We start from the raw sequence: 25,570 nt of genomic DNA, 5'->3' as shown, positions 1-25,570 counted from the left end.
CTATACCAGGGCGTCTAAGTTAATTTAATTAATGTTTTTTTGCACATTCATTTTATATTGTACATTGAGCACATGAATGAGACTCCTATTAATTTAAATTCGCTTAACTGTTCCATAAATCTAGAAGAAAACGTGACGCGTTCTCTAAAATCATTTATAAGTACACTTTGAGTTAATGAAATAAAAATAAAAATTAGAAACATATTCAATTCGTTGTAAAAGTATTTGACCTAGCTTCCTCAAGATCCAAATATCACATCAGATCTTTTAATATACAGTAATAATAAATTGTACAAAATATTTGCAGTGAACGGTTTGGTAAGATGTGTTCTTTATCTTGTTTGTAGGTACCTGAGCTCGGATATCAGCTCTATGAATGTCATTTTGTTTTTCGATATATCTGTATCTTATAATAAACAAACCAGTTCGATTAGCATAGCGGTCCGGTATTGTCGTAAACATCTCGGAATCAGAACGACCAGTATCTCACCGTCTCGGCATCAGTGAAAACTTGTAATCGTTTATGTGACAAAATGACCGAGTTAAAGGTAGGTAAAGATTTTATCTTGGTTAATTTTTGTTATTTCCCGCTAAAATGATGTTGTATATGTATGCCATAATATGCATTTTGTTGCCGCGCACAAAAACGTTTTTTTAAATGCGCAATTTGTTATATTTGCGCTTTTGAGCCCGTACCTGATGTTAAGTAAGTAATTACCATCACTCAAGGACATCGGTAATGTTAGTGGCGCAGTCGAACACCTCTCTACTGTTGAAGACTGTCCCCAAGCCTTATATGAAAAAGGAAATGGCACTAACAAATAGAATTAAAAAAAAACAGAATTGACATTTTGTTATATCTAATATCATATCTAATATAATATCATATGCTCCTGATATGGCATATTTTATTCAAATAATGGAAAAATGTACTGTATGTAGTAGGTATTTGATTAGAATGTATTACAATCGTTTTCGAAAGTCGAAGACGATTAACGATAGACTTTATCGTTTTGTTAATCAAAGAAAAAAATCTTTTTTGTTTTGTGATTCTATAAGCAAAGGAAAATGCCAATACCACCTGACTAAATTTTCCGAAATCGTTCTAAAATACGCCCTTTATAAAACTAAGAATGCTACTAACATTGTTGGAAAAATTTATTAACATTAAAAACGTCATTATGAACAGTATCTATCGGGCTTTGGTTCGGAGTTTTCTTCAGAGGATCCGCGGAAGCCGGGATCGCTTCCTATCGGTCAGAACAGCCCACAGAAATGCCCCTACGGTCTCTATGCCGAACAATTATCAGGTACAGCTTTCACCGCTCCAAGACACGAGAACAAAAGATCCTGGTTGTATAGGTAAGTGAATAAAGTTGATTTAAAGAAAGTTTATATTATAATTTTGGAGGCGTCGTAGACTAGACTCGTACATATAAGACTCACTGCGCACTAGGCAGCCTGGCTGCGGCAACCGAAATATTTGAGCAGCCAGTTATAGAAGCCAATCGACGCCCATTTGTGCTACCTTTTTACTGTTGGTAGGACCTCTTGTGAGTCCGTGCGGGTAGGTACCACCACCCTGCCTATTTCTGACATGAAGAAGTAATGCGTTTCGGTTTGAAGGGTAGGGCACCGTTGTAACTATACTGAGACCTTAGAACTTATATCTCAAGGTGGATAGCGCATTTACGTCGTAGATATCTATGGGCTCCGGTAAGCGCTTAACATCAGGTAGACCGTGAGCTCGTTCAACCGGTTAAGCAATGAAGTCTATAAATTATCCAGCTTAAAATATATTTTCACGGTCCGTATTTTTTAAAACTAGAAACAGTTCCTGTGTAAATATTATTTAATTTTGCGAGAGAGAGGTGGGAGAGAGAGAGAAAGGCATAGAGAGAGAGAGAGAGTATTCTTTATTGTATTATTTGTGTATTATTAATACAAAAAAAGTTCATGTCAAAATAGGCATGAGACACAGAGACATGATTTTCAGTATTTGTTTTTATTACTCACAGAATACGTCCCTCCGTTGTACATAAGCCTTTTAAGAAATTAGACATTGCCAAACATCTCACGCACAACTGGAATGAACAAGAGCCGGATCCTAATCAAGTAAGATTGCGATGAATTGCACTTCAATACGTATAACATCTAACATTATCTATACTAATATTATAAAGAGGAAAGATTTGTTTGTTTGTTTGTTTCGAATAGGCTCCGAAACTACTGGACCGATTTGAAAAATTCTTTTTCCATTAGAAGCCGACATTGTCCCTGATGAACATAGGCTACTTTTTTTTATTTATTTTTTTATTATTATTTTTTGGTTTCATGTGTGTTTTAATGTTTCCGAAGCAAAGCGAGGGCGGGTCGCTAGTATACCAATAAAATTTAAATCATTTCGAGCGGTGAAAGGCTATTTGGTTTAAGCGACATTTATGCAACTTTACAGGAGAGCCTTTTAAAAAGTTTAAAATTTGGAATAAATATTAGAGATGAAACGGATATCCGGTAACTATCCGGTATCCGGCCTATCCGGCCATGTTTTCACTATCTGGCCGGATACCGGATAGTAAATCACTATCCGGCCGGGTTTCGAATAGTAAAATTTAAGAAAATCTCATGGTTATACAAAAGGCAATTAATACCACAATAGGCTATGGACAACTTTTATTTTTATAATCGCACGTCAAAAGTGATTGTTTTATCAATTAGTTTGTTTAATACTCAAAATTAACCAGTGGCAAATTGTGGTGAATGAATACCAAATCGTCTTCGTACCGAGTCGTCGCGATCTCCGCTTACGTGCGACATCACCCGAACGCGCACGAATATTTCCGAAAGTTGATTTAAAAACTGATTTGACTTGATTTAAAAAAAGGGCCGAATATTCGGTAGCTGAATATCTGGCGCTTCGGCCTTGCAGCTTGCCGAATATTCGGTATCCGTTATCCGGCCAAACCACTATCCGTTTCATCTCTAATTAATATCATAGCAAAAAAGTTCTTCGGCTATTTGAATGGAGTAAACTTAGTTGAAGTTCAATTCAAAATATCGAACTTTTTTTTTATTGCTTAGATGGATGGACGAGCTCACAGCCCACCTGGTGTTAAGTGGTTACTGGAGCCCATAGACATCTACAACGTAAATGCGCCACCCACCTCGAGATAGTTCTAAGGTCTCAGTATAGTTACAACGGCTACCCCACCACTCGAACCGAAACGCATTACTGCTTCACGGCGGAAATAGGCGGGGTGTTGGTACCTACCCGTGCGGCCTCACAAGAGGTCCTACCACCAGTTAATCTGGTGTGTTGGGTATGCGAAGGAACAACCATCCAGCCTATTTGTGATGCGGTCATGCGTTCCAGCATAAGGAACGCATGAGGAGGACCCAGGGACAGATTAGCCGATACAATTTGAGTAGACAATACAACTACAGTATTCGACATCGCGTTTTGAGGTGAATGGCACCTTGTCTTCGTTCCCTGCTAACCACTGAACGTCAAGTTGGTCGTGAGAAAGACACATATCCGTATTTTATTGATTTTTCAACCGATCCCAAAAAAGTGGTTCCCATGATTTTGATGCGTCGTTTTATTTTGGAAGCTGGTATGGTGCTTCTCATGTAGTTCTATTTAAATTTTATCACAAGTTGACTAGTAGTATTTGAGTTATCCTGAAAAATATATATTTAACTGATTTCAACTAGGTATATTCTCATTTATTTTGAAGACGTATTAATTTTTTGTAAAATTTTTGTACTATTAATAGAATACTTAGCTTTCCGTGAAGCACGTTATTAAACATAAATCATTTTAGTTAATTATATCTATAATGCTCAAAATATAAAATAAATACACTCATGATTAAATTTGAAGGAACGATATGGTCAAGATTCCATCTACTATTTACATTTACATTTATATACACTTTATTTACATGCTAGTCTCGCTGGCTTCCCTTCGACATTCCATCAGACGAGTCTGTGGATTTCGTGGCGGGTCTCCATACGGTGTGTGGTGCTGGTGATCCTCGCTCCAGGCATGGAATAGCCATCCACGTGTACTTGTGCAACGCTTCCATGGATAAAAGCGCATTTTACAGCAGCGACGGAGACTTTCTAATCGGTAAAATATACTTTGTAAAAATAATTATAAACTAATCAATTGGCAGTGGGCAGGACACATTGCTCGTAGAACGGATGACAGTTGGAGCCAGAAAGTTCTTGAGTGGCGACCGCGTACCGGAAGGCGTAGCGTGGGTAGGCCTCCCACAAGATGGACCGACGATATATTGAGGTTCGCGGGGATCCGCTGGATGCAGGCAGCGCAGGACCGGTCTTTGTGGCGAGGCTTGGGGGAGGCCTATGTCCAGCAGTGGACGTCTGTGGGCTGATAAGAAGAAGAAGAAGTCAATTCGATTGATGAATAATTTCGTTAAAATACTGCTCAGACTTATTAACTTATAAAGGTTATTTCTATAACTATTTGTAATTTAAATATTGACATTTGAATCTACGAAAGAGAACCAGTTAAGATAGCTTTTGTTTTTCAGAGATATATTAAGGAATTCAATTTTAAAATCGATCTTAAGATAACCTTCTTGCTCGGTAGAAATGTTTGTTTAGTAGCGCAAATTACATTAGCACTTGTAATAGAATCTACAACTGTTGAATTTCAAAGTAGCTTTCAACTTATCGGCTTAGTTTGTATTATGCTTTGTATTTGAATATTACATTGCAGTGCCACAGCAAGGCAAATTGAAGATCATCACTGAATTTGGTCTAATGGAGGTGGCCCCGAATGAAATTGCCGTTATTCAACTTGGAATGAGATTCGCTGTATCTGTTGAGGGTCCTACCAGGTAGAAATTGTTCATTTATCTATCTATCTATATATATAAAAGTGAATTGCTGTTCGTTAGTCTCGCTAAAACTCGAGAACGGCTGGACCGATTTGGCTTAAATAAATAAAAATGCAAGGCAATCTAAATACGGTTTAATACGGCAGCGGCTTGGCTCTGCCCCTGGCATTGCTGAAGTCCATGGGCGACGGTAACCACTCACCATCAGGTGGGCCGTATGCTCGTCTGCCTACAAGGGCAATAAAAAAAACATTTAAACTGACCCGGTTTTTACTGGTGGTAGGACCTCTTGTGAGTCCGTACGGGTAGGTACCACCGCCCTACCTATTTCTGCCGTGAAGCAGTAATGCGTTTCGGTTTGAAGGGTGGGGCAGCCGTTGTAACTATACTGAGACCTTAGAACTTATATCTCAAGGTGGGTGGCGCATTTACGTCGTAGATGTCTATGGGCTTGAGTAACCACTTAACACCAGGTGGGCTGTGAGCTCGTCCACCCATCTAAGCAATAAAAAAAAAAAAATGCAGCTAGCGCTGTTGCGCCGAGGGTCGTGGGTTCGATTCTCACATCGGGCAAATATTCGTGTCATGAACAGGTTTGTTTACTCTTTGTCTGGGTTCTTATTATTTAAATATGTATATACATATTTAAACATACATAAATATGTGCTCAATCTCTGGTATCCATAACACAGGGAACCCTAATTTGGGGCCGATGACCGTTAGTGCTTTCTTTCCAGTTATTTAATATTTAATTTAATAACCTTTACTCCGGTCTATTTAGTACAAAAACAGACTAAGGACTTTGATAAAGACGCGAATTTACAACTTCTTGTTGGGTAAAATTATTGGTAATGACACTGGAAATTAACTTTTTTTTGTGTTCAATTAAGTTTGCTACAAGTATTTTATAATGTATTTCTTAGGGGGTACATATTAGAAGTTTTCGACGGTCATTTTAAACTGCCTGATCTTGGACCTATCGGAGCTAATGGACTGGCGAATCCGAGGGATTTTCTAACACCGGTAGCTCACTACGTTGATGAAGAAACTCCTGGTTTGTTACTCAAATTCACTTTTAGAATTATTCTTAGCAACATCATGGTTATTTTTAATAGAACCATTCCAATTATTACTATTTAAAGTTGAGGTGATGTTTATCTCGTACCTTCTTATCAATTCAGCGACGTCTTGAATTAGTGATTAGTTTGTTGGTACAAATAAATAAAGAAATACTGGTTTTATCAATGTAATCTGTACCTAAAATTTATTACTTGATTTGCAAAAACCTTCGCTCTATAAAAATATTATGTTTTATCATGCCATTTCTAAAATTTCTTGATGCTTTCATGAAGATTGTCCCTTGATACAAGGGTCGTATCACAACACGTGTTCAAATTCAACAGGTTTCCAGATCTTCAACAAGTACCAAGGGTTTCTTTTTGTTGCCGAACAAAATCACAATCCGTTCGACGTAGTTGCTTGGCACGGAAACTATGTGCCTTACAAATACGATCTAAACAACTTTATGGTTATCAACGCTGTTTTGTACGATCATTGCGTAAGTTTCCAAATATTTTCTATATATGTATATACAATATAATATAGCCTTTAAAAACTAAATTTGACTTAATTATTGCTCATATTCTTGAAATAACACCGAGAGAGCGTCTTTTTTTTGCCCTTGTAGGCAGACGAGCATACGACCCATCTAATGGTGAGTGCTTACCGTCGCCCATGGACTTCAGCAATGCCAGGGGCAGAGCCAAGCCGCTGCCTACCGCTTAATACTCTCCACAAGCCTCGTTTGAAGAAGGATATGTCATAGCGCTCCGGAAACACTGTGGAGGGGCTCATTCCATAGCCGGATGGTATGTGGCAAAAAATACCTCTGAAAACGCACTGTCGATGAACGCAGCGGTTCCAGATAATATGGATGAACTCTGCTCCGATGGCGAGAGGTGCGATGATAAAAAGGAGATGATGATGAACAATGCCTCAGAGCAGTCCTTACACTTCTTAATTGTTACCGTTTGAAAACCAACATAATTAGACTATGATAGAATAGTTTATAACCTAACTCTTTTGTCAACCGATCCTCTGTTGTTTTGTTGTTGAGCTCTTTAAAACATAAATATTTGTAAACTTTAAAGTAACAAACGAATGTAAGAAAGGTCTACATTAGTTGGTCGCGGGCTCCGCCCGTAAAACAAACAGACTGAGTACATAATGCAAAGAATTATGTTAAGTCAATAAAATTGTTTTCAGACACGCACCTTCGTTAATGTAATTGAACAGAATATTTACGAGTAATATTGAAAATAGGGAATTTTTGCAGATTGCAGTTTTTCTGTATAACAAATTTTATCTAATGACTAATAGTATATATAATGTTAACTAATATGTATATTGAAAGTGTATAGTCGCCCGTATCGATTCAGTCGAAATCTTGGAGTTCTTCTTCCTATTCGTACACTCTTGACAGAGTGGTCGTGGTCATGCATCAGTCGGATCCTGCGATACCGATGCTCTCGCGATGCGACGCCATGTGGCACGATGTTTCGCAGAGTGAGAGCAATCATTTATGTTGGAGTGAGTCACAGATTTTATGAGATCTATCCATCGTGTTGGAGATCGTCCGCGAGATCTTTTGCCCTCGACTTTCCCTTGCACCACCAACGCCTTGAACCGTAATTCAGGAAATATTTCTCACATTCAAACATAATTGAAAAACGGAATGTGTAACAAAAACAGATAGTTCACAATATGCCCGGATCTAATTCACTTATCACAATAAGATTTAATAGTAACAATAATCTTGATTCTAGTAATAGTATTTTTTTGTTTTCATTAGGACCCTTCAATATTTACGGTGTTGACGTGTCCTTCTGCAAAACCTGGGATCGCCATCGCTGATTTCGTAATATTCCCACCCAGATGGTCTGTGCAGGAGCACACTTTCAGACCTCCTTATTACCACAGTAAGTAATAATAATATTGCATGTGACAACAATTCGTCTGCAATTAATTGTTTCAAACGTGTTGCTAAACTTGCTAACAAGAGACTATCCTACAAATAACTATTTAACTGAAAAATAATCGAAAAACAAACTATTACTGAGCAGATTATTATGTATTTTATTACATAACAATATAGCTGAGGTGTCCGAGTGGTTAAGGAGTTGGACTTGAAATCCAATGGGTTATACCCGCGCAGGTTCGAATCCTGTCCTCAGCGAATATTTTTAATCATTCGCATTTAAATTTAATGAGCCGTTATATATACATAATGTAATATATAACAGAAAATATTAGAAGATTTTTTTTATTCTTTTATTTTTTACTTAATAAAGTAGGTAGGGTAATAACCCTATTTATTTATTTATTGTTTCTCTTAATATGAATTGTAAATGCGGAAGCTTGTGAGGGTTACGGGTCCATCAGATCCAATAACTCTTGCATTAGATACCTTCAGCTCTAACACTAGGAGCAGGCTGAGGAACCCCGGTAACCGTACTCGTCAAACTCGACAAAGAGTTCGACGTGCAACCTAACCCATGCATCATCTCGCTGAGTTTCTTGCCGGATCTTCTCAGCGGGTCGCAATTCCGATCCGGTAGTTAGGTCTCCTTCGGAGGCACTCGGGCATCTGTTAGCAAACCCACTGACACACTTTAGCTGAGCCTTTGCTCGCCCACCTGTCCTGGTGAAACTGGAAAGGCCTCAGGGCCACCCTTAAATCATAAAAAAAAATCAAAAAATGAATGTATTCCTGTGTTAGCTCCACGAAATGCAATAGGTTCAATATTGACGAGAAAAAAATACAAAAACAATGTTAGGAAGTTCCACGAAAGTTAAGAATGAGTCATAAAATAGCAGATGTTAAATTTGTAATTTGTTTTGTCATTTGTTCCTCCTAAATAATATATGTAAATAAATAAAGCTCGACTGTCGCTTATGGAGGTATAGATAAGTAGCAGTCTCACTTACGGAGATCCATATGGGAAAAACGACTCTCTCTTACAGAGGTTTCTGTTTCTCGCTAATAGAGGTTTTAGGAGCTTAAAATGACGGGTCCTGGCTATTACTCTCACTTATAGAGTTTTCTCACTTACCCAGGTTTGACTGTACTTACTGTATAGTTTAGCATACCCGTCGGGTGTGCTTAGTGAAATATTTTAATGTAACGTTTATTTCATTATTACTCTGTTGTACCATTATGAGAGTTGATAATTTTATGTTTCTGATGACAATACGATAATATATTATATATAGTACCAATGAACTGATCTAGTGTCGAACTAAGAAGGCGAAAACGAAATCCTCAATAGACTTACTATTGAACTACCTATGTATACATATATTAAAGTTTTTGTTTTTTCAAATATTTACAGCTAGCTACTTTTTTAACTTGCCAGAATAAAAGCCTTAATTTTACGGGAAAGCAATTATCAGCTAATTATTTTTATTTAAAGGTGGTTGCTGTTAAATTCGTTGCTATATGTAGTTGCTGAGGTGTCCGAGTGGTTAAGGAGTTGGACTTGAAATCCAATGGGTTATACCCGCGCAGGTTCGAATCCTGTCCTCAGCGAATATTTTTAATCCATCGCATTTAAATTTAATGGGCCGTTATATATACATAATGTAATATATAGCAGAAAATATTAATAGAGTTTTTTTTTTCATTTTTTTATTTAATTAAATCAAATCAAATACAGTAGGTTAGGGTAATAACCGTATTTATTTATTGATTCTATTAATATGAATTGTAAATGCTAACATTTGTAAGGGTGGATGGATGTTTGTCGATCTTACGCGAGGAGACTACTGGACGGATTTTGATGAAACTTATTCATAGGTTATAGCAACCCTAACGCCTGCCGCGTCGGCAGCCGCGTCTGATCGCGCGCCGCGACCAATCAGGGACTCTCGTTGTCGGTTCCCGGCGCGATTCAAAGAGTAGCGACCGAGTGGCTTTCCTTTTGGAAAGCCGCGCGTGCGCCTTTACTGGCGCCGACAGTTCACCCGCAACCACCGAAGCATACACACGAGAATACGTCCGCACCTCGCTCGCTACCATTCCTTTTCGAACTTGTTTGTGGGACCCTCTGGAGTATTCATACCCAGTGCTCCAGCTGGACAACACAAAACTGGCGCCTCAACGTGGTAAGGTGGACAACACAAAACTGGCGCCTCAACGTGGTAAGGAGGACAACACAAAACTGGCGCCTCAACGTGGTAAGGAGGACAACACAAAACTGGCGCCTCAACGTGGTAAGGAAAATCTAGCGGTGAGTCGACGAATCGTACCGGTTTTGCCAATACAATTGTGAACTCATGGTCATGGTGAACACTCGAAGTGATAACCGTGCTAGCCGAAATCGCAGGGATGATGATGCAACGGACCCGTCGTCTGTCCGCGTCCCGCGATCGGTCTCCCCGAGCGCGTCCGCCGCCCAAGAAAATGGCGCCGGCGACGCCTCGCGCACAATCTACGAGTCCTTTCGAGAAGCATCTACGAGCGCGTCTCCCGCCTGCGAAATCGGCGCTGCTGACGCCTCGCGCTCCAATCACCACAACCGATCCGGCGACAGCCACGTGGCCCCCGCCGAAGCCACCTTCTCCAGCGAGCACGTGTCAACAATAGTAGAGGCACTACAGCGGAGCCAAACAGAGGTTTTGAAATCATTATTTGAAACGATACGGCACAACACATCAACACCAGTGCCCGCATCACATGCACACGCGAACTTCGCCCGATGTATAGTAATCGGCAAACTTCGTGAGCAAATGACCTTGACTGCGCAGAACCGAATTTTAGATCACTTTGGTGGTGAGGGTGAGGCGCGACGGCAGGGGAAATCGTATCGAGCGCGTTATTGGTAGATCAGTCGAACCCTGCGTCCCGCACTGCGCCCTCATTCCGCTTGCTCCCAAAAGTACGTTTGCGTACAGTGGAAAGTCTATCGTTATTAATCGTTAAGTTATTTGTTATAATTGCTTGTGGACTTTGTTGCCATTGCTATTTGTTGAGTGTTTGTTGATTTTTTATAAAACATACACTATGCCGTGACAAACTGGTGTAGTACTTAAAAGAAAGGGTAGAAAATTTGTGTACGACGTATATTGCTTCTTTATAAAACATGGGAAGAATGATATGGAAAAATTAAAACAGACTTCGGAAGCAACAAAAACATCAGTGAGTACTGTTAGGTGCATTATTAACGAAGCTAAAGGCTCTGGCTTGCTCGCCGTGTTTCGGACTCCGGGTAAGAAAAGATCAGGGAAGAAGAAAGTTACCGGAATGGATAGTTTCGTTCAATCTGTAATAAAAAGATGTAATCATAATAACTACATAACAAGCAGCGAAACTCCGTACCGTAGAAAGGCTTCGAAAAATTTAAAGAAGATATAAATTTTAATGGCTCGGAATTAAGCTTACGACGGATTATGAAAGAGCTAGGCTTCAGATGGAAAAAAAGAACAGAAAATAATCGGAAGCTGGTAAATGAAAAAAGTAACATTCGATTACTACGAATCGAATATCTTCAAAAAATAATTAATTATAGACAAAAAAGAAGACCGAATCGACAGAGTTGTAAACTACGCCGATGAGCCCTATGTCGACTCATCACGATGATAGCGACTCGTGTGATGAAAACAGTGATGATGATGATGGTCAAGATTATGATAACGAAAAAAAAATTACAAATACCAGCTTCGCTTCAACTGAACCAAGACCTGGCAACAGCTCTAGTTTTGACTTAATAGAAGGAATATCTATTTTACCCCAAGATTAAATTATTACAATTATTAACCTATATGTTTTGTTGATGTTCTAATAAATATATAAATAAATACATATGTTGATTTTAATAATTTAATAGCATTATGACGCAGAGTAAGTAATGTTTTTGCACGTGAGTGTACCATGCGCAAACTTACCCCCACTACGTCGACAAATGCTCAAGAAGTTTGCCGGTTATTATACCACGCGCTTTAGTGGGACTGCAGGTGAGTCGCTTGATGCCTTCCTGGATGCGGCCGAGGCCTATCGCGACTGCTCCGACATCTCGGATGAGAACGCTGTCCGGGGATTGTCGATGCTGTTGTGCGGCGACGCTGCCGTCTGGTGGCTGGGTGTGAAGTCCTCCATATCTTCGTGGTGCGATGCCGTCTCAGCCCTACGAGACGCTTTCGGTGATCGCAGACCTCCACACCGTATATACGCTCAACTGTTCAAACGAGGTCAACAAAACGATGAAAGAACGGACCGTTTCATCGCTGCGACGCGTGCTCTTCTCGCGAAGCTACCTGCCGGCGACCTAAGCGAGAAAGTCCAGCTGGACATGATCTACGGACTCCTCAGCCGCCGCGTACGGGAGAGACTTCGCCGCGACGAAGTAAGTTCATTCGACGTGCTCCTGCAAAGAGCGCGCCAAATTGAAGACGCGACGGACGAACTTCGCTACGAGCACGATGCCTCAAGACCAACGGGAGAATTAGCAAGAAAACCATACGAGTCGACGACCGGCACCGGATGCACCCGCCCTCCGCCAGCAGTAGCAGCGCGCACGGCCGCGTGCGCTCCGAGCGGCGCCGCCCCCGGCCACGAGCCCGCGACGCAGCCGCCGCTTGTTACCGGAACGCCGCGTGTATTTGACTCCGTCGAAAAGAAGCGACGCCCGAAATGTTCGTATTGCCATTTCTTCGGTCACGAGAAGAACCAGTGTCGTAAATTAGATTCAAAACAAGGTGATCAATCTCATACTAACTTATTTAAAAATAAAACTCACTCGAAATCTAGTGAAAGTGAAGTTAAAAGTGATCAGTCATTTTATTGTGTCGATTCAAAAGTGTGTTTTGAATTTGAAAACGACAAATCAGTAAAAGACCATATTCATAGTTCTAATTTAGTGCATGAAACTTGTATACCTATTTTGCCAAATAGTGATGCATGCACTGATACCTACACACAGTATAAACAGCGGCGAATTCCACAAAATTATAATTTTGCTGCCCATAATTCAAATCGTTCGCGGTTTAAGGTTATTGATAACAGTGATAATTCCGATCGACCTCGTATTGATCGCCCAGGTTCTTCTCGAGAAAAGAACCACAATATCACTGCATGCAACACGAAATGCATAACATGTAATCGATCGAGTGACGATAGCCAAAATAATGATAGTCCGAGCGAAAACATTACTCATGTTAACCCTTCAGCCGTCACAACTAAAAATGTTAACTCTTTGGTTGCCGAACGTAAAAATGATAATTTATTTTTCAACAAAAATAATAATTTGGATATGTTTTCTAGCGTCGACGGACATCTTTGCCGCAATGCCAATACAAACGGGCAATGTCAAACATTAACCTGCGCGGTCGCAGAGGATTCAAATTTTGTTCATCAAAGATGTCCGGGCGACAGTAAGATTTGTATACCATTATTTGAAAATTATTGTGATAAAAACGGGATAAACCCGAATTTTCCGAAATATGGGAATAAGCGTGATGTAATGGGATTTGATTGTTTTTATGGTTGCGGCGGAGATGACGATCTTATGGGACCCCCTATTGGTCGTGACGTACGGCCGATTTTTAACATAAATATACTGGGTTTTGACGGCACCGCTTTAATAGACACAGCTGCAAAACACTGCATCGCGGGTCATACGCTATACGCTCTCCTCCAGCAGAACAACCATCCTCTCCGCGTTTCCTCTCAACGAGTCAGACTTGCCGACGGTGTGGTGCGCATTATGGACGTTTTTACCACCACACTCGATGTACGCCTAGAGATGACAATTATTTCCACTCCATTCCTCATATTTCCTGAATCCACCAATAATGAAACGTTATTAGGAATAGATTTTATTACCGCAGCTGGAGTAGTAATCGACTTCAAAGAAGAGGTTTGGTTCTTCAGTGATGATGCGATGGTAAAGTATAATCTGTGTTTCGAACCTAAGTCGCGCAAAGTTTCCTGCGCCGCTACAGACATCCTTAGAGATGACGAAGGTACTCACCTTACGCCAGCTGAGCGGCAAGCGCTCGCCGACGTACTGGACAGGCACGCACACATCTTCAGAGCAGGGGGAGGTCCAACTCCGTTTGCAGAGCATCGCAACGAAACAGGTGAGCATACACCAATATCAGTACTCCCATACTGTTTAAATCCTTCGAAGAAACCGCCTGATATTATATTAGGGAAATACCATACCCAAGACCTTACCTGTTACCACGGTAACAAAGACTCCTTACCCAAACCCGTGATTCCTAAGAGGAAACGTGGACGCCCAGTTAAAGCTGTTAATGTCCTAGTCCAGGAGCGAGGGCGTTCTCCAGGACTAGAGGGGGAGTATATAGCAACCCTAACGCCTGCCGCGTCGGCAGCCGCGTCTGATCGCGCGCCGCGACCAATCAGGGACTCTCGTTGTCGGTTCCCGGCGCGATTCAAAGAGTAGCGACCGAGTGGCTTTCCTTTTGGAAAGCCGCGCGTGCGCCTTTACTGGCGCCGACAGTTCACCCGCAACCACCGAAGCATACACACGAGAATACGTCCGCACCTCGCTCGCTACCATTCCTTTTCGAACTTGTTTGTGGGACCCTCTGGAGTATTCATACCCAGTGCTCCAGCTGGACAACACAAAAAGGTTATATTTCGGAATAGCACATGTAGGTAATACCGTCTTTACCATAAGGGCACACGGGGCCCGTGCCCAGGGCCCCCATTCTCAGGGGGCCCCGAAGGACCGACAATTTCTCTCCGTTATCGTAATCGTAACCAAAAAACCAGCAGCATTCTCATATCATTAATGACCCATTATATCATACTGTATTTGATTACCTATAATAAATGGTCATACTCAGTAAAAAAATGTTATTATAATTCGCTTTTTTACTTTCCAAAAGGGCCTCAAATTCTTGTGTGCCCAGGGGCCCCAGCCTGATTTAAGACGTCCCTGCATATAGACTTTGATTCAGAACACTCAAAATACGACAAGTGGCGCGCGAGGAGTTTCAGGAAACTTATGTTTTTTTAACATTTACCGATATTCGCAATGGACCGCGACCAAAATTCAATAGCTCCTAATAAGTACAGAAAGCTATTGCGTGTTAGAAGAGCACTAAGATTGTTTTGGACATACATACATACATGTATAGTTTTTTTATAAAATTAGTAGAAATTTAGACTTTAGACAGAATCTTGTACTGAAACTGATCGCTTTAACGTGGTCTTTTAATAAAGGTATTACGACTTATCAATATTACTTCTTATTTCTCATTAAACAAACACAAAAAAGGTGAATTATAATAGCATTAGTCGTTTGATCGCAAACAAACATATACTTAATTGATTTTTAATGGCATCATAAGTATAGGAAAGCTGTGATGTTAGCGGTAATGATATTGGTGGCTAATTTAAAAATAAACAAAACAGTTATTTACCGCCAGGTACGCCTGCAGATCGCAGGGCATTCAATTACCTAACACGTGTTGTATTTTACTATATAGCTTAACATACCTGTCAGGTGTGCTTAGTGAAATATTTTAATGTAACGTTTACGAGTAACGTCATTACTCTGTAGTACCATTATGAGAGTTGACAATTTTATGTGTTTCTGATGACAATACGATAATATATTATATATAGTACCACTGAACTGATCTAGTGTCGAACTAAGGCGAAAACGCAATCCTCAATAGACTAACTATTGAACTATGGTTTGTTCAATTATTTAAAGTGTTTGTTTACTTTTTTAACTTGCCAGAATAAAAGCCTTAATTTTACGGGAACGCAATTATCAGCTAATTATTTTTATTTAAAGGTGGTTGTTGTTAAATTCACTATTCATAGTTGCTGAGGTGTCCGAGTGGTTAAGGAGTTGGACTTGAAATCCAATGGATTATACCCGCGCAGGTTCGAATCCTGTCCTCAGCGAATATTTTTAATCTTTCGCATTTAAATTTAATAAGCCGTTATATATACATAATGTAATATATACCAGAAAATATTAGACGACTTTTTTTTATTTAATCAAATCAAATCAAATAAAGTAAGTTAGGATAATAACCGTATTTATTTATTGATGCTATTAATATGAATTGTAGGTAAATGCGAGCATTTGTGAGGGTGGATGGATGTTTGTTGACCTTACGCAAGGAGACAGACTACTGGACGGTTTTTTATGAAACTTATTCATAGGTTATATTTCGGAATAGCACATATAGGCTTGATTCAGAACACTCAAAATACGACAAGTGGCGCGCGACGAGTTTCAGGAAACTTTTTTTTTACATTTACCGATAGTCGCAACGGACCCTGACCGAAATTTAATAGCTCCTAATAAGTACAGAAAGCTATTGCGTGTTAGAAGAGCTTTGAAGGTTTGAAGGGTGGGCTAGCCGTTGTGACAATACTGAGACCTTCGAACTATATCTCAAGGTGTGTGGCGCATTTACGTTATAGATGTCTATGGGCTCCAGTAACCACTTAACACCAGGTGGGCTGTGAGCTCGTCCACCGATCTAAGCAATAAAAAATAAAAAAAACTAAGATTGCTTTGGACATACATACATACCTACATGTATATTTTTTTTATAAAATTAATAGAAATTTAGACTTTAGACAGAATCTTGTACATACTGAAACTGATTGCTTTAACGTGGTCTTCTAATAAATATATTACGACTTATCAATATTACTTCTTATTTCTCATTAAACAAACACAAAAAAGGTGAATTATAATAGCATTAGTCGTTTGATCGCAAACAAACATATACTTAATTGATTTTTATTGGTATCATAAGTGTATAGCAAAGCTGTGATGTTAGCGGAAATGATATTGGTGGCTAATTTAAAAATAAACAAAACAGGTATTTACCGCCAGATACGCCTGCAGATCGCAGGGCATTCAATTACCTAACACGTGCTGTATTTTACTAGTTTAACATAGCCGTCAGGTGTGCTTAGTGAAATATTTTAATGTAACGTTTATTTCATTATTACTCTGTTATACCATTATGAGAGTTGATAATTTTATGTTTTCTGATGTCAATATGATAATATATTATAGTACTACTGAACTGATCTAGTGTCGAACTAAGAAGGCGAAAACGAAATCCTCAATAGACTTACTATTGAACTACCTATGTATATATGTATTAAAGTTTTGGTTTTTTCAAATATTTACAGCTAGCTACTTTTTTAACTTGCCAGAATAAAAGCTTTAATTTTACGGGAACGCAATTATCAGCTAATTATTTTTATTTAAAGGTGGTTTTTGTTAAATTCATTGTTTTACATAGTTGCTGAGGTGTCCGAGTGGTTAAGGAGTTGGACTTGAAATCCAATAGGTTATACCCGCGCAGGTTCGAATCCTGTCCTCAGCGAATATTTTTAATTCTTCGCATTCAAATTTAATGAGCCGTTATATATACATAATGTAATATATACCAGAAAATATAACAAGATTTTTTTTTCATTTTTTTTTACTTAATAAAATAGGTTAGGGTAATAACCATATTTATTTATTTATTGATTCTATTAAAATGAATTGTAAATGCGAACATTTGTGAGGTTGGATGGATGTTTTTTGATCTTACGCAATCAACTACTGGACGGTTTTTTATGAAACTTATTTATAGGCTATATTTCGGTATAGCACATAGGCTTTTATTCAGAACACTCAAAATACAACAAGTGGCGCGCGAGGAGTTTCAGGAAACTTTTTTTTTACATTTACCGATAGTCGCAGCGGACCGTGACCGAAATTCAATAGCTCCTAACGAGTACAGAAAACTATTGCGTGTTAGATGAGCACTAAGATATTTGTATATTTTTTTATGAAATTAATAGAAATTTAGACTTTAGACAGAACCTTGTACTGAAACTGATTGCTTTAACGTGATCTTCTAATAAAGGTATTACGACTTATTAATATTACTTCTTATTTCTCATTAAACAAACACAAAAAAGGTGAATTATAATAGCATTAGTGGTTTGATCGCAAACAAACATCTACTTAATTGATTTTTATTGGTATCATAAGTGTATACCAAAGCTGTGATGTTAGCGGTAATGATATTGGTGGCTAATTTAAAAATAAACAAAACAGTTATTTACCGCCAGGTACGCCTGAAGATCGCAGGGCATTCAATTACCTAACACGTGATGTATTTTACTATACATGTACTTACTATATAGTTTAACATACTCGTCGGGTGTGCTTAGTGAAATATTTTAATGTAACGTTTATTTCATCATTACTCTGTTGTACCATTATGAGAGTTGATAATTTTATGTGTTTCTGATGACAATACGATAATATATTATATATAGTACCACTGAACTGATCTAGTGTCGAACTAAGAAGGCGAGAACGAAATCCTCAATAGACTAACTATTGAACTACCTATGTATATATTAGTTTTGGTTTTTTCAAATATTTATAGTGTTTGTTACCTTTTTTAACTTGGCAGAATAAAAGCTTTAATTTTACCGGAACGCAATTATTTTATCAGCTAATTATTTTTATTTAAAGGTGGTTGTTGTTAAATTCACTATTCATAGTTGCTGAGGTGTCCGAGTGGTTAAGGAGTTGGACTTGAAATCCAATGGGTTATACCCGCGCAGGTTCGAATCCTGTCCTCAGCGAATATTTTTAATCTTTCGCATTTAAATTTAATAAGCCGTTATATATACATAATGTAATATATACCAGAAAATATTAGAAGAGTTTTTTTTCATTTTTTTTTATTTAATCAAATCAAATCAAATAAAGTAGGTTAGGGTAATAACGGTATTAATTTTTGATTCTATTAATATGAATTGTAAATGCGAACATTTGTGAGGGTGGATGGATGTTTGTTGATCTTACGCAAGGAGACAGACTACTGGACGGTTTTTTATGAAACTTATTCATAGGTTATATTTCGGAATAGCACATATAGGCTTTGATTCAGGACACTCAAAATACGACAAGAGGCGCGCGAGGAGTTTCAAGAAACTTATGTTTTTTTAACATTTACCAATAGTCGCAGCGGACCCTGACCGAAATTCAATAGCTCCTAATGAGTACAGAAAGCTATTGTGTGTTAGATGAGCACTAAGGTATTTATATATTTTTTTATGAAATTAATAGAATTGAACTTTAGACAGAATCTTGTACTGAAACTGATCGCTTTAACGTGGTCTTCTAATAAAGGTATTACGACTTATCAATATTACCTTATTTTATATATTATATTATATACTTCATATTTTTAACCTGACAGCATAAAAGCCTTAATTTTACGGGAAAGCAATTATCAGCTAATTATTTTTATTTAAAGGTGGTTGTTGTTACATTCATTTCTTTACATAGTTGCTGAGGTGTCCGAGTGGTTAAGGAGTTGGACTTGAAATCCAATGGGTTATACCCGCGCAGGTTCGAATCCTGTCCTCAGCGAATATTTTTAATCCTTCGCATTTAAATTGAATGAGCCGTTATATATACATAATGTAATATAATATACCAGGGAATATTGGAAAACTTTTTATTTCATTTTTTTTTATTTAATCAAATCAAATAAAGTAGGTTAGGATAATAACCGTATTTATTTATTGATTCTATTAATATGAATTGTAAATGCGAACATTTGTGAAGGTTGATGGATGTTTGTTGATCTTACGCAAGGAGACTACTGGACGGATTTTGATGAAACTTATTCATAGGCTATATTTCGGTATAGCAGATAGGCTTTGATTCAGAACACTCAAAATACGACAAGTGGCGCGCGAGGAGTTTCAGGAAACTTTTTTTTTACATTTACCGATAGTCGCAGCGGACCCTGACCGAAATTCAATAGCTCCTAATGAGTACAGAAAACTATTGCGTGTTAGAAGAGCATTAAGATTGTTTTGGACATACATACATACATACATGTATATTTTTTTTATAAAATTAATAGAAATTTAGGCTTTAGACAGAACCTTGTACTGAAACTGATCGCTTTAACGTGGTCTTCTAATAAAGGTATTAGGACTTATCAATACTACTTCTTATTTCTCATTAAACAAACACAAAAAAGGTGAATTATAATAGCATTAGTGGTTTGATCGCAAACAAACATCTACTTAATTGATTTTTATTGGTATCATAAGTGTATAGCAAAGCTGTGATGTTAGCGGAAATGATATTGGTGGCTAATTTAAAAATAAACAAAACAGTTATTTACTGCCAGGTACGCCTGAAGATCGCAGGGCATTCAATTACCTAACACGTGATGTATTTTACTATACACCTTAACATACGTGTCATGTGTGCTTAGTGAAATATTTTTATGTAACGTTTATTTCATTATTACTCTGTTATACCATTATGAGAGTTGATAATTTTGTGTTTTCTGAAGTTAATATGATAATATATTATAGTACCAGTGAACTGATCTAGTGTCGAACTAAGAAGGAGAGAACGACATCCTCATTAGACTAACTATTGAACTACCTATGTATACCTATATATTAAAGTTTTGGTTTTCTCAATTATTTATAGTGTTTGTTTACTTTTTTAACTTGACCGAATAAAAGCCTTAATTTTACGGGAATGCAATTATCAGCTAATTATTTTTATTTAAAGGTGGTTGTTGTTAAATTCACTATTCATAGTTGCTGAGGTGTCCGAGTGGTTAAGGAGTTGGACTTGAAATCCAATGGGTTATACCCGCGCAGGTTCGAATCCTGTCCTCAGCGAATATTTTTTTGTGCTACCAACGAGGATTCCGTTTTTTTATTTTATTGCTTCGATGGATGGACGAGCTCACAGCCCACCTGGTGTTAAGTGGTCACCGAAGCCCATATACATCTAAAACGTAAATGGCGCCACTTATCTTGAGATGTGAGTTTTAAAACTTTTAAGGTCTCTTTTTTTTTCCTGCCTAAGCTGGTAGCCGTGAGAGGCTATTCCAGCGTAACCTTAACTAGTAGGTGAGCTCACGGGGCTCAAACCTGACGACGTTGCTAACACGAACCCTAGCAAGAGCCGTGCTTCGCAGAATCTACCACCGGATCGGAAACGCGACCCACTGAGAAGATCCGGTGAGAAACTCAGTGCGCTGTGTCTGAGAGTTAATTTACTCGTCGAGCCCTTCGTCGCAAGCGACGGGTTCGGCGAGAACGGTGACCGGTGCTTGAAGTACCTAGAAGCACCGTTAGTGGATCGGGAGGATCTGAGATGACGTGTTTCGGGCGACGTCGACTGCTTTCCATTCTTTCCGCAGGATCGGGAATGTTAAGGTCTCAGTATAGTTACAACGGCTGCCCCACCCTTCAAACTGAAACGCATTCAATTGGAAAATATGAATTCATGGGTATCCGATCTTATGCTTCTAATACCGAGAAATTGCTTACTTAAAGGTGCATAATTCATAAACGTTCACCTTGTTATAAGACTAGAAAAAATTACTTCAATAAAAACATATTGTTGAGATGTAGGTATTTGGTCGAACTAACAATTCAGAATAGTACGCTAATTGCTCAATTGTTTTCATATCATTACTGTATAAATAATGAGAACTCAACGAGTACGTACACAATACAATATCTCTTCGTTCATTTACATACATTGAACGCAAATAACTTAGTTACGTAGTAACGTTGCTTACTTATAGATTAAAAAAAAACTATTTATAATGATACTAGCTGTACCCGTCCGCTTCGCTGGGCATTTAAAATGAACATTATTATTTCTCACCCCCACAAAGATTCTCATCATTAACGCCCCCGCAACTGGTGTAAGGAGTCCAACACTCATATAAATATTAGCCTATCCATTAAGTACATGTATTTTCTACATGGATACCAAGTTTCAAGTCAATCGGATGCATGGTTCAGTAGTTATCACGGAGCATCCGTAAAAACCACTGTAGATTTATATATATAGGTACTTCAATTGAATATACAAATGAGTCTGATTTTTTGCATAGGTAGTTGCACGAGCTGAAAGGTCACCTGATGTTAAGTGGCTACCGGAACCCATATATCGTGAATGCTGTCACCCACCCTGAAACTCGAGAAGTCTCAATTGTACCTACAGAAAACGGCTGTCCCACACTGCAAACGCATTACTGCTTCGCGGCATAAATAGGCAGGTTAATGGTACCTGTCCGTCCGAATTTACAATTTACCCTATCAGTAATTACGCCTGTTCTAATATTTGCCCATTTGATTTTTATTACAACTCTTGTTATGGACGTATATGATTTGAATGTAATAAGAACTAACAAAAGTAAAAACGCGTCTCCAAATAGGATTGCGAATGAAGAAATAAGTTTAGGTAATAATGTCTTAACCGGCAAAAAATTATATTCGCTAATGGTGGAATGTAACTCTATCCTTATTAAAAACATACTTCAGCACTGAAGTACTTATATCTTCCTTCCGTTTTGTTGGGTAGCACAATTGTTATTCCGAAAAAACTGAAACGTCAACCACATATTTCAAGGTCGTTGACTTCAATAATATTCTGAAATGTGTAAATCAGTAGATGCCTATGACTATAGAAAGGCCAAAATCTTTTTTAGGGAACTGTATGAGCGAGTTCATGGGATTGATTCTTGGTTCTTACGAGGCGAAAGAAGGCGGTTTTCTTCCCGGCGGTGCGTCTCTGCATTCCATGATGACACCTCACGGGCCTGACGACAAATGTTTCAACGCCGCATCCAATGGAGCACTAGTGCCGCAGAAAATTGCAGTAGGAACTCAAGTAGGTATCTAGTAAACTATAACAATTCATTTTAATGTTTTAAAATAAAGGAATAAAACAGTAGTTTATAAATTAAAATAAAACTACACTATTATTAGCGAACCAAATTTCGTAATTTTTTTAATTTTGTAAGTAAATACAATAAATCTAGTTGTTCAAATCGGTACATCAGTACAAGAATGAAATATGACATAAGTTTAAGAAAATAATTTAATCCAATTCATCCCGGGCATGCATTTTGAATCCAATTTTAAGTTAACATTAAATTTTCCTTTTACAGGCTTTTATGTTTGAATCTTCTTTGAGTCTGGCCATCACCAAGTGGGGCGCGGAAACCTGTCAAAAATTGGACCCTAAATATTACGAATGTTGGCAAAACCTGCCAAAGCTTTTCTCGGATAAAGCAAAAGTCTAATTTTGTTCACAAAATAAGATTTTGTATGACATGTATCATTTTTGACATCATTTATTATCAATAAAAAACTGTGTATATGTACATCTTCGTTATTTTAATTTTAAACTAAGTTCAAAGGGACAAAAAAAATTAAATTATTTAACATATATGTTTTCCCGATTAAAAAAAATGTTAAAATTCAATTAAAGCATTCAAAATTATAAATTTTAGTTACATTTACATACAATAGTTTCTGCTAACCGACTTCTAGAAGAACTTCTGAATTCGGAGCGTACTTATGTATTTTTAAAATATCAGAACGGCAAATTAAAGTTGAACATCAAACAAACATTTAAACTTTTTACACGTTATCGTCACATTAAATTATTTAATTAAGCAATGCAATATCATAACAAAAATAACTGTCGAATTCAATAAACACGAAGCACGATTATAATGCATAGAATTTGCATAGGTTTGTAAGAGAGCACAATCGACATGTTTCTGTAAAACCGAACTGTCTCTTGATATGCGAATCATGTAGCACTGCATTCCTGGCATCACTTGTATTGACGGGCCTCTTGACTGTAGAGCATCTGTGACGGTTACCGTTTTTGTTATGTTTGTATTGCTTATTGTCCCGTCAGCATTGCGAGTCCCACTCGAGCTCGCGACGGTTTCGACTACTGTAGTAACCTTGTTCGAAGCTTGTTGATTCTGCGACGTAGTTTCCGCTTCCCAAATAAAACTGGACATCAATTTGCAGTCGATCCGAGTTTCTTCATAGTCCCATGATCTTTTTTCCACACGAAGCTTACAAATTTCACCTGGCCTCGTTGTGTACTCTCTATATCCGCCGTAATGCTCTTGTCTACCGGATATTTTTCCCAAGTTATATAAAGCGAGGCCTGTTAGCAATGTATCGAAACGACTTCCGGAGTCCCTATATTCGTAGATATAAGTCGGAGGAGTCCCGTGATATACGGGATGATAAGTCGATCCATACATAATCTGCTGCGGTGGATTGTAGTGATAATGATTATGAATTTCAGTACGATGTCCATAATTGACATTATGCTGCTGTGTATAAGTGTTGTGAACATTACGACTTTCAGAATGTCCCGAGATGCTATTGGAATGCGGATAAGTATGCGTGCCGCCTCGGCTTACGCCGGAATATCCCGTGGAATGCGGATAAGTATGTCCGCCACCTCGGCTTGCGCCAGAATATCCGGTGGAATGGGGATAGGAATGTGAACCGCCACTACGTCCACCGAAGCCACCTCTCGCAAATACTACGGTAAAGGATAGACAAAAATATATAAGTATTCGCAACAACATGTCGCTTCCACCCGTCACAGAAATTCGACTAGGACTAAAATCATTCTTGGTGCGAAAAAGCCGCTCCCAGACGCGCAAACAATCCCATTAAAAATGACGTCATCGTGATGGGTGTCACTGCGAGTGGGCGACAAGGGAGTGACAACATACTCAACACGCAGCCCTCGGCTATGAATATATATACCTAACTTGTAAACTTCAACAAAGCAACTAATACCTACTTATTTACGATTGTCGGGTTTCATAAAATATGTTGGCGTCTTTTTTGCTTTAAGCGTGCAAAACATAAATCCAATTTAAATTCAAAACTTTTAGGCTCAGAACGGCTGAAAAAATATATTTTTTAATTGCTTGATAGTTTTAGTCTAAGTTGGAGTATTAATGAAGCTTTTACTGGTTAGGTATATTTAAATAGTTTGCTGATAAACATAATTAATTATGTCAGTTGAAAAAGTTCTAACTTACAACATTAATTTTAGAAGATAGGTAAAAAATCGATCCCCTTGGTACGTGAATCGTGTATGAAAAGCTTGACGTACGAATCTTACTCGCCCATTTTTTGTTACTTTTATCATCGTCCATCTTTTAACTAACTTGGCAAGCGGCTTAGTCATAGTTAGAGAAAAATTTACAATGAAATATCGTGGCCAATTTCTTAGCCTTCTCACACATCGTATAGGTACATAAACAATTAATAACGCCAGAGCTAAACCACAAAATAAACCCACATCCGAAAGGCTTGTTCCGTAATGAGCGATAATGTTCATACACAAAAAAATAAAAACGTACCTATAATCGAATCAATTTTTGTGTAATTTTTATTATTATTATTTTTTATTATTATTTTTATTGCTTAGATGTGTGGACGAGCTCACAGCCCACCTGGTGTTAAGTGGTTACTGGAGCCCATATACATCTACAACGTAAATGCGCCACACACCTTGAGATATAGTTCTAAGGTCTCAGTATAGTCACAACGGCTGCCCCACCCTTCAAACCGAAACGCATTACTGCTTCACGGCAGAAATAGGCGGTGCGGTGGTACCTACCCGTGCGGACTCACAAGAGGTCCTACCACCAGTAATTCACAAGAGGTCCTACCACCAACCAGACAAACAAGCATACGGTCCGCCTGATACGGTTTGTAGACAGACGAGCATGTGGCCCAGGTCAGCTAAACCAGGGGCAGAGCCAAGCCGCTACCTACCGTAAGTATTGTAGAT

At 38.4% G+C, this 25,570-nt stretch overlaps 3 protein-coding genes and 7 non-coding genes across 10 annotated transcripts; 9 read left to right on the top strand and 1 right to left on the bottom strand.

Annotated features, from left to right (window-relative positions):
* Nucleotides 1–392: 392 nt before the first annotated feature.
* hgo (homogentisate 1,2-dioxygenase) lies at nucleotides 393–23,108 on the top strand. The gene is made up of 10 exons (XM_028185752.2): nucleotides 393–548; nucleotides 1,190–1,362; nucleotides 2,019–2,115; nucleotides 3,952–4,132; nucleotides 4,748–4,868; nucleotides 5,792–5,922; nucleotides 6,272–6,426; nucleotides 7,720–7,846; nucleotides 22,431–22,612; nucleotides 22,893–23,108. Exons 1-10 carry the CDS (start codon nucleotides 534–536, stop codon nucleotides 23,025–23,027), a joined length of 1,317 nt encoding a protein of 438 aa, XP_028041553.2. The 5' UTR covers nucleotides 393–533; the 3' UTR covers nucleotides 23,028–23,108.
* TRNAS-UGA (transfer RNA serine (anticodon UGA)) lies at nucleotides 8,022–8,103 on the top strand. The gene has a single exon. It is a non-coding gene; the product is annotated as a tRNA-Ser (tRNA).
* On the top strand, nucleotides 9,375–9,456 carry TRNAS-UGA (transfer RNA serine (anticodon UGA)). Its single transcript has one exon. It is a non-coding gene; the product is annotated as a tRNA-Ser (tRNA).
* Nucleotides 9,752–14,527, top strand: LOC149503259 (uncharacterized). Its single transcript, XM_089737049.1, has 3 exons — nucleotides 9,752–10,036; nucleotides 10,109–10,631; nucleotides 11,840–14,527. The coding sequence occupies exons 2-3, from the start codon at nucleotides 10,203–10,205 to the stop codon at nucleotides 14,330–14,332; spliced, it is 2,922 nt and encodes a 973-aa protein (XP_089593175.1). The 5' UTR covers nucleotides 9,752–10,036; nucleotides 10,109–10,202; the 3' UTR covers nucleotides 14,333–14,527.
* Nucleotides 15,729–15,810, top strand: TRNAS-UGA (transfer RNA serine (anticodon UGA)). The gene has a single exon. It is a non-coding gene; the product is annotated as a tRNA-Ser (tRNA).
* Nucleotides 17,180–17,261, top strand: TRNAS-UGA (transfer RNA serine (anticodon UGA)). The gene has a single exon. It is a non-coding gene; the product is annotated as a tRNA-Ser (tRNA).
* On the top strand, nucleotides 18,444–18,525 carry TRNAS-UGA (transfer RNA serine (anticodon UGA)). Its single transcript has one exon. It is a non-coding gene; the product is annotated as a tRNA-Ser (tRNA).
* On the top strand, nucleotides 19,237–19,318 carry TRNAS-UGA (transfer RNA serine (anticodon UGA)). The gene has a single exon. It is a non-coding gene; the product is annotated as a tRNA-Ser (tRNA).
* Nucleotides 20,520–20,601, top strand: TRNAS-UGA (transfer RNA serine (anticodon UGA)). The gene has a single exon. It is a non-coding gene; the product is annotated as a tRNA-Ser (tRNA).
* LOC114251471 (uncharacterized) lies at nucleotides 22,704–24,527 on the bottom strand. The gene has a single exon (XM_028185760.2). The coding sequence runs from the start codon at nucleotides 24,345–24,347 to the stop codon at nucleotides 23,391–23,393; it is 957 nt and encodes a 318-aa protein (XP_028041561.2). The 5' UTR covers nucleotides 24,348–24,527; the 3' UTR covers nucleotides 22,704–23,390.
* Between the last annotated feature and the right edge of the window lie 1,043 nt (nucleotides 24,528–25,570).

The sequence above is a fragment of the Bombyx mandarina genome, chromosome 03 (assembly GCF_030267445.1).
Source record: "Bombyx mandarina strain Sakado chromosome 03, ASM3026744v2".
NCBI lineage: Eukaryota > Metazoa > Arthropoda > Insecta > Lepidoptera > Bombycidae > Bombyx > Bombyx mandarina.
The sequence above is the reverse complement of the archived record's forward strand: the minus strand, read 5'-3'. Positions and strand labels throughout refer to the sequence as shown.

Bases quoted from the DNA above. Each gene is read 5' to 3' on its own strand.
- hgo (XM_028185752.2), top strand. The intron at 4,133-4,747 runs GTAAAATATACT...ATTACATTGCAG, and splicing joins CGACGGAGACTTTCTAATCG to TGCCACAGCAAGGCAAATTG. The intron at 7,847-22,430 runs GTAAGTAATAAT...AATCTTTTTTAG, and splicing joins CAGACCTCCTTATTACCACA to GGAACTGTATGAGCGAGTTC.
- LOC149503259 (XM_089737049.1), top strand. From the start codon at position 10,203: ATGGTCATGGTGAACACTCGAAGTGATAACCGTGCTAGCCGAAATCGC. The intron at 10,632-11,839 runs GTAATCGGCAAA...ATGCTCAAGAAG, and splicing joins CGAACTTCGCCCGATGTATA to TTTGCCGGTTATTATACCAC.
- LOC114251471 (XM_028185760.2), bottom strand. From the start codon at position 24,347: ATGTTGTTGCGAATACTTATATATTTTTGTCTATCCTTTACCGTAGTA.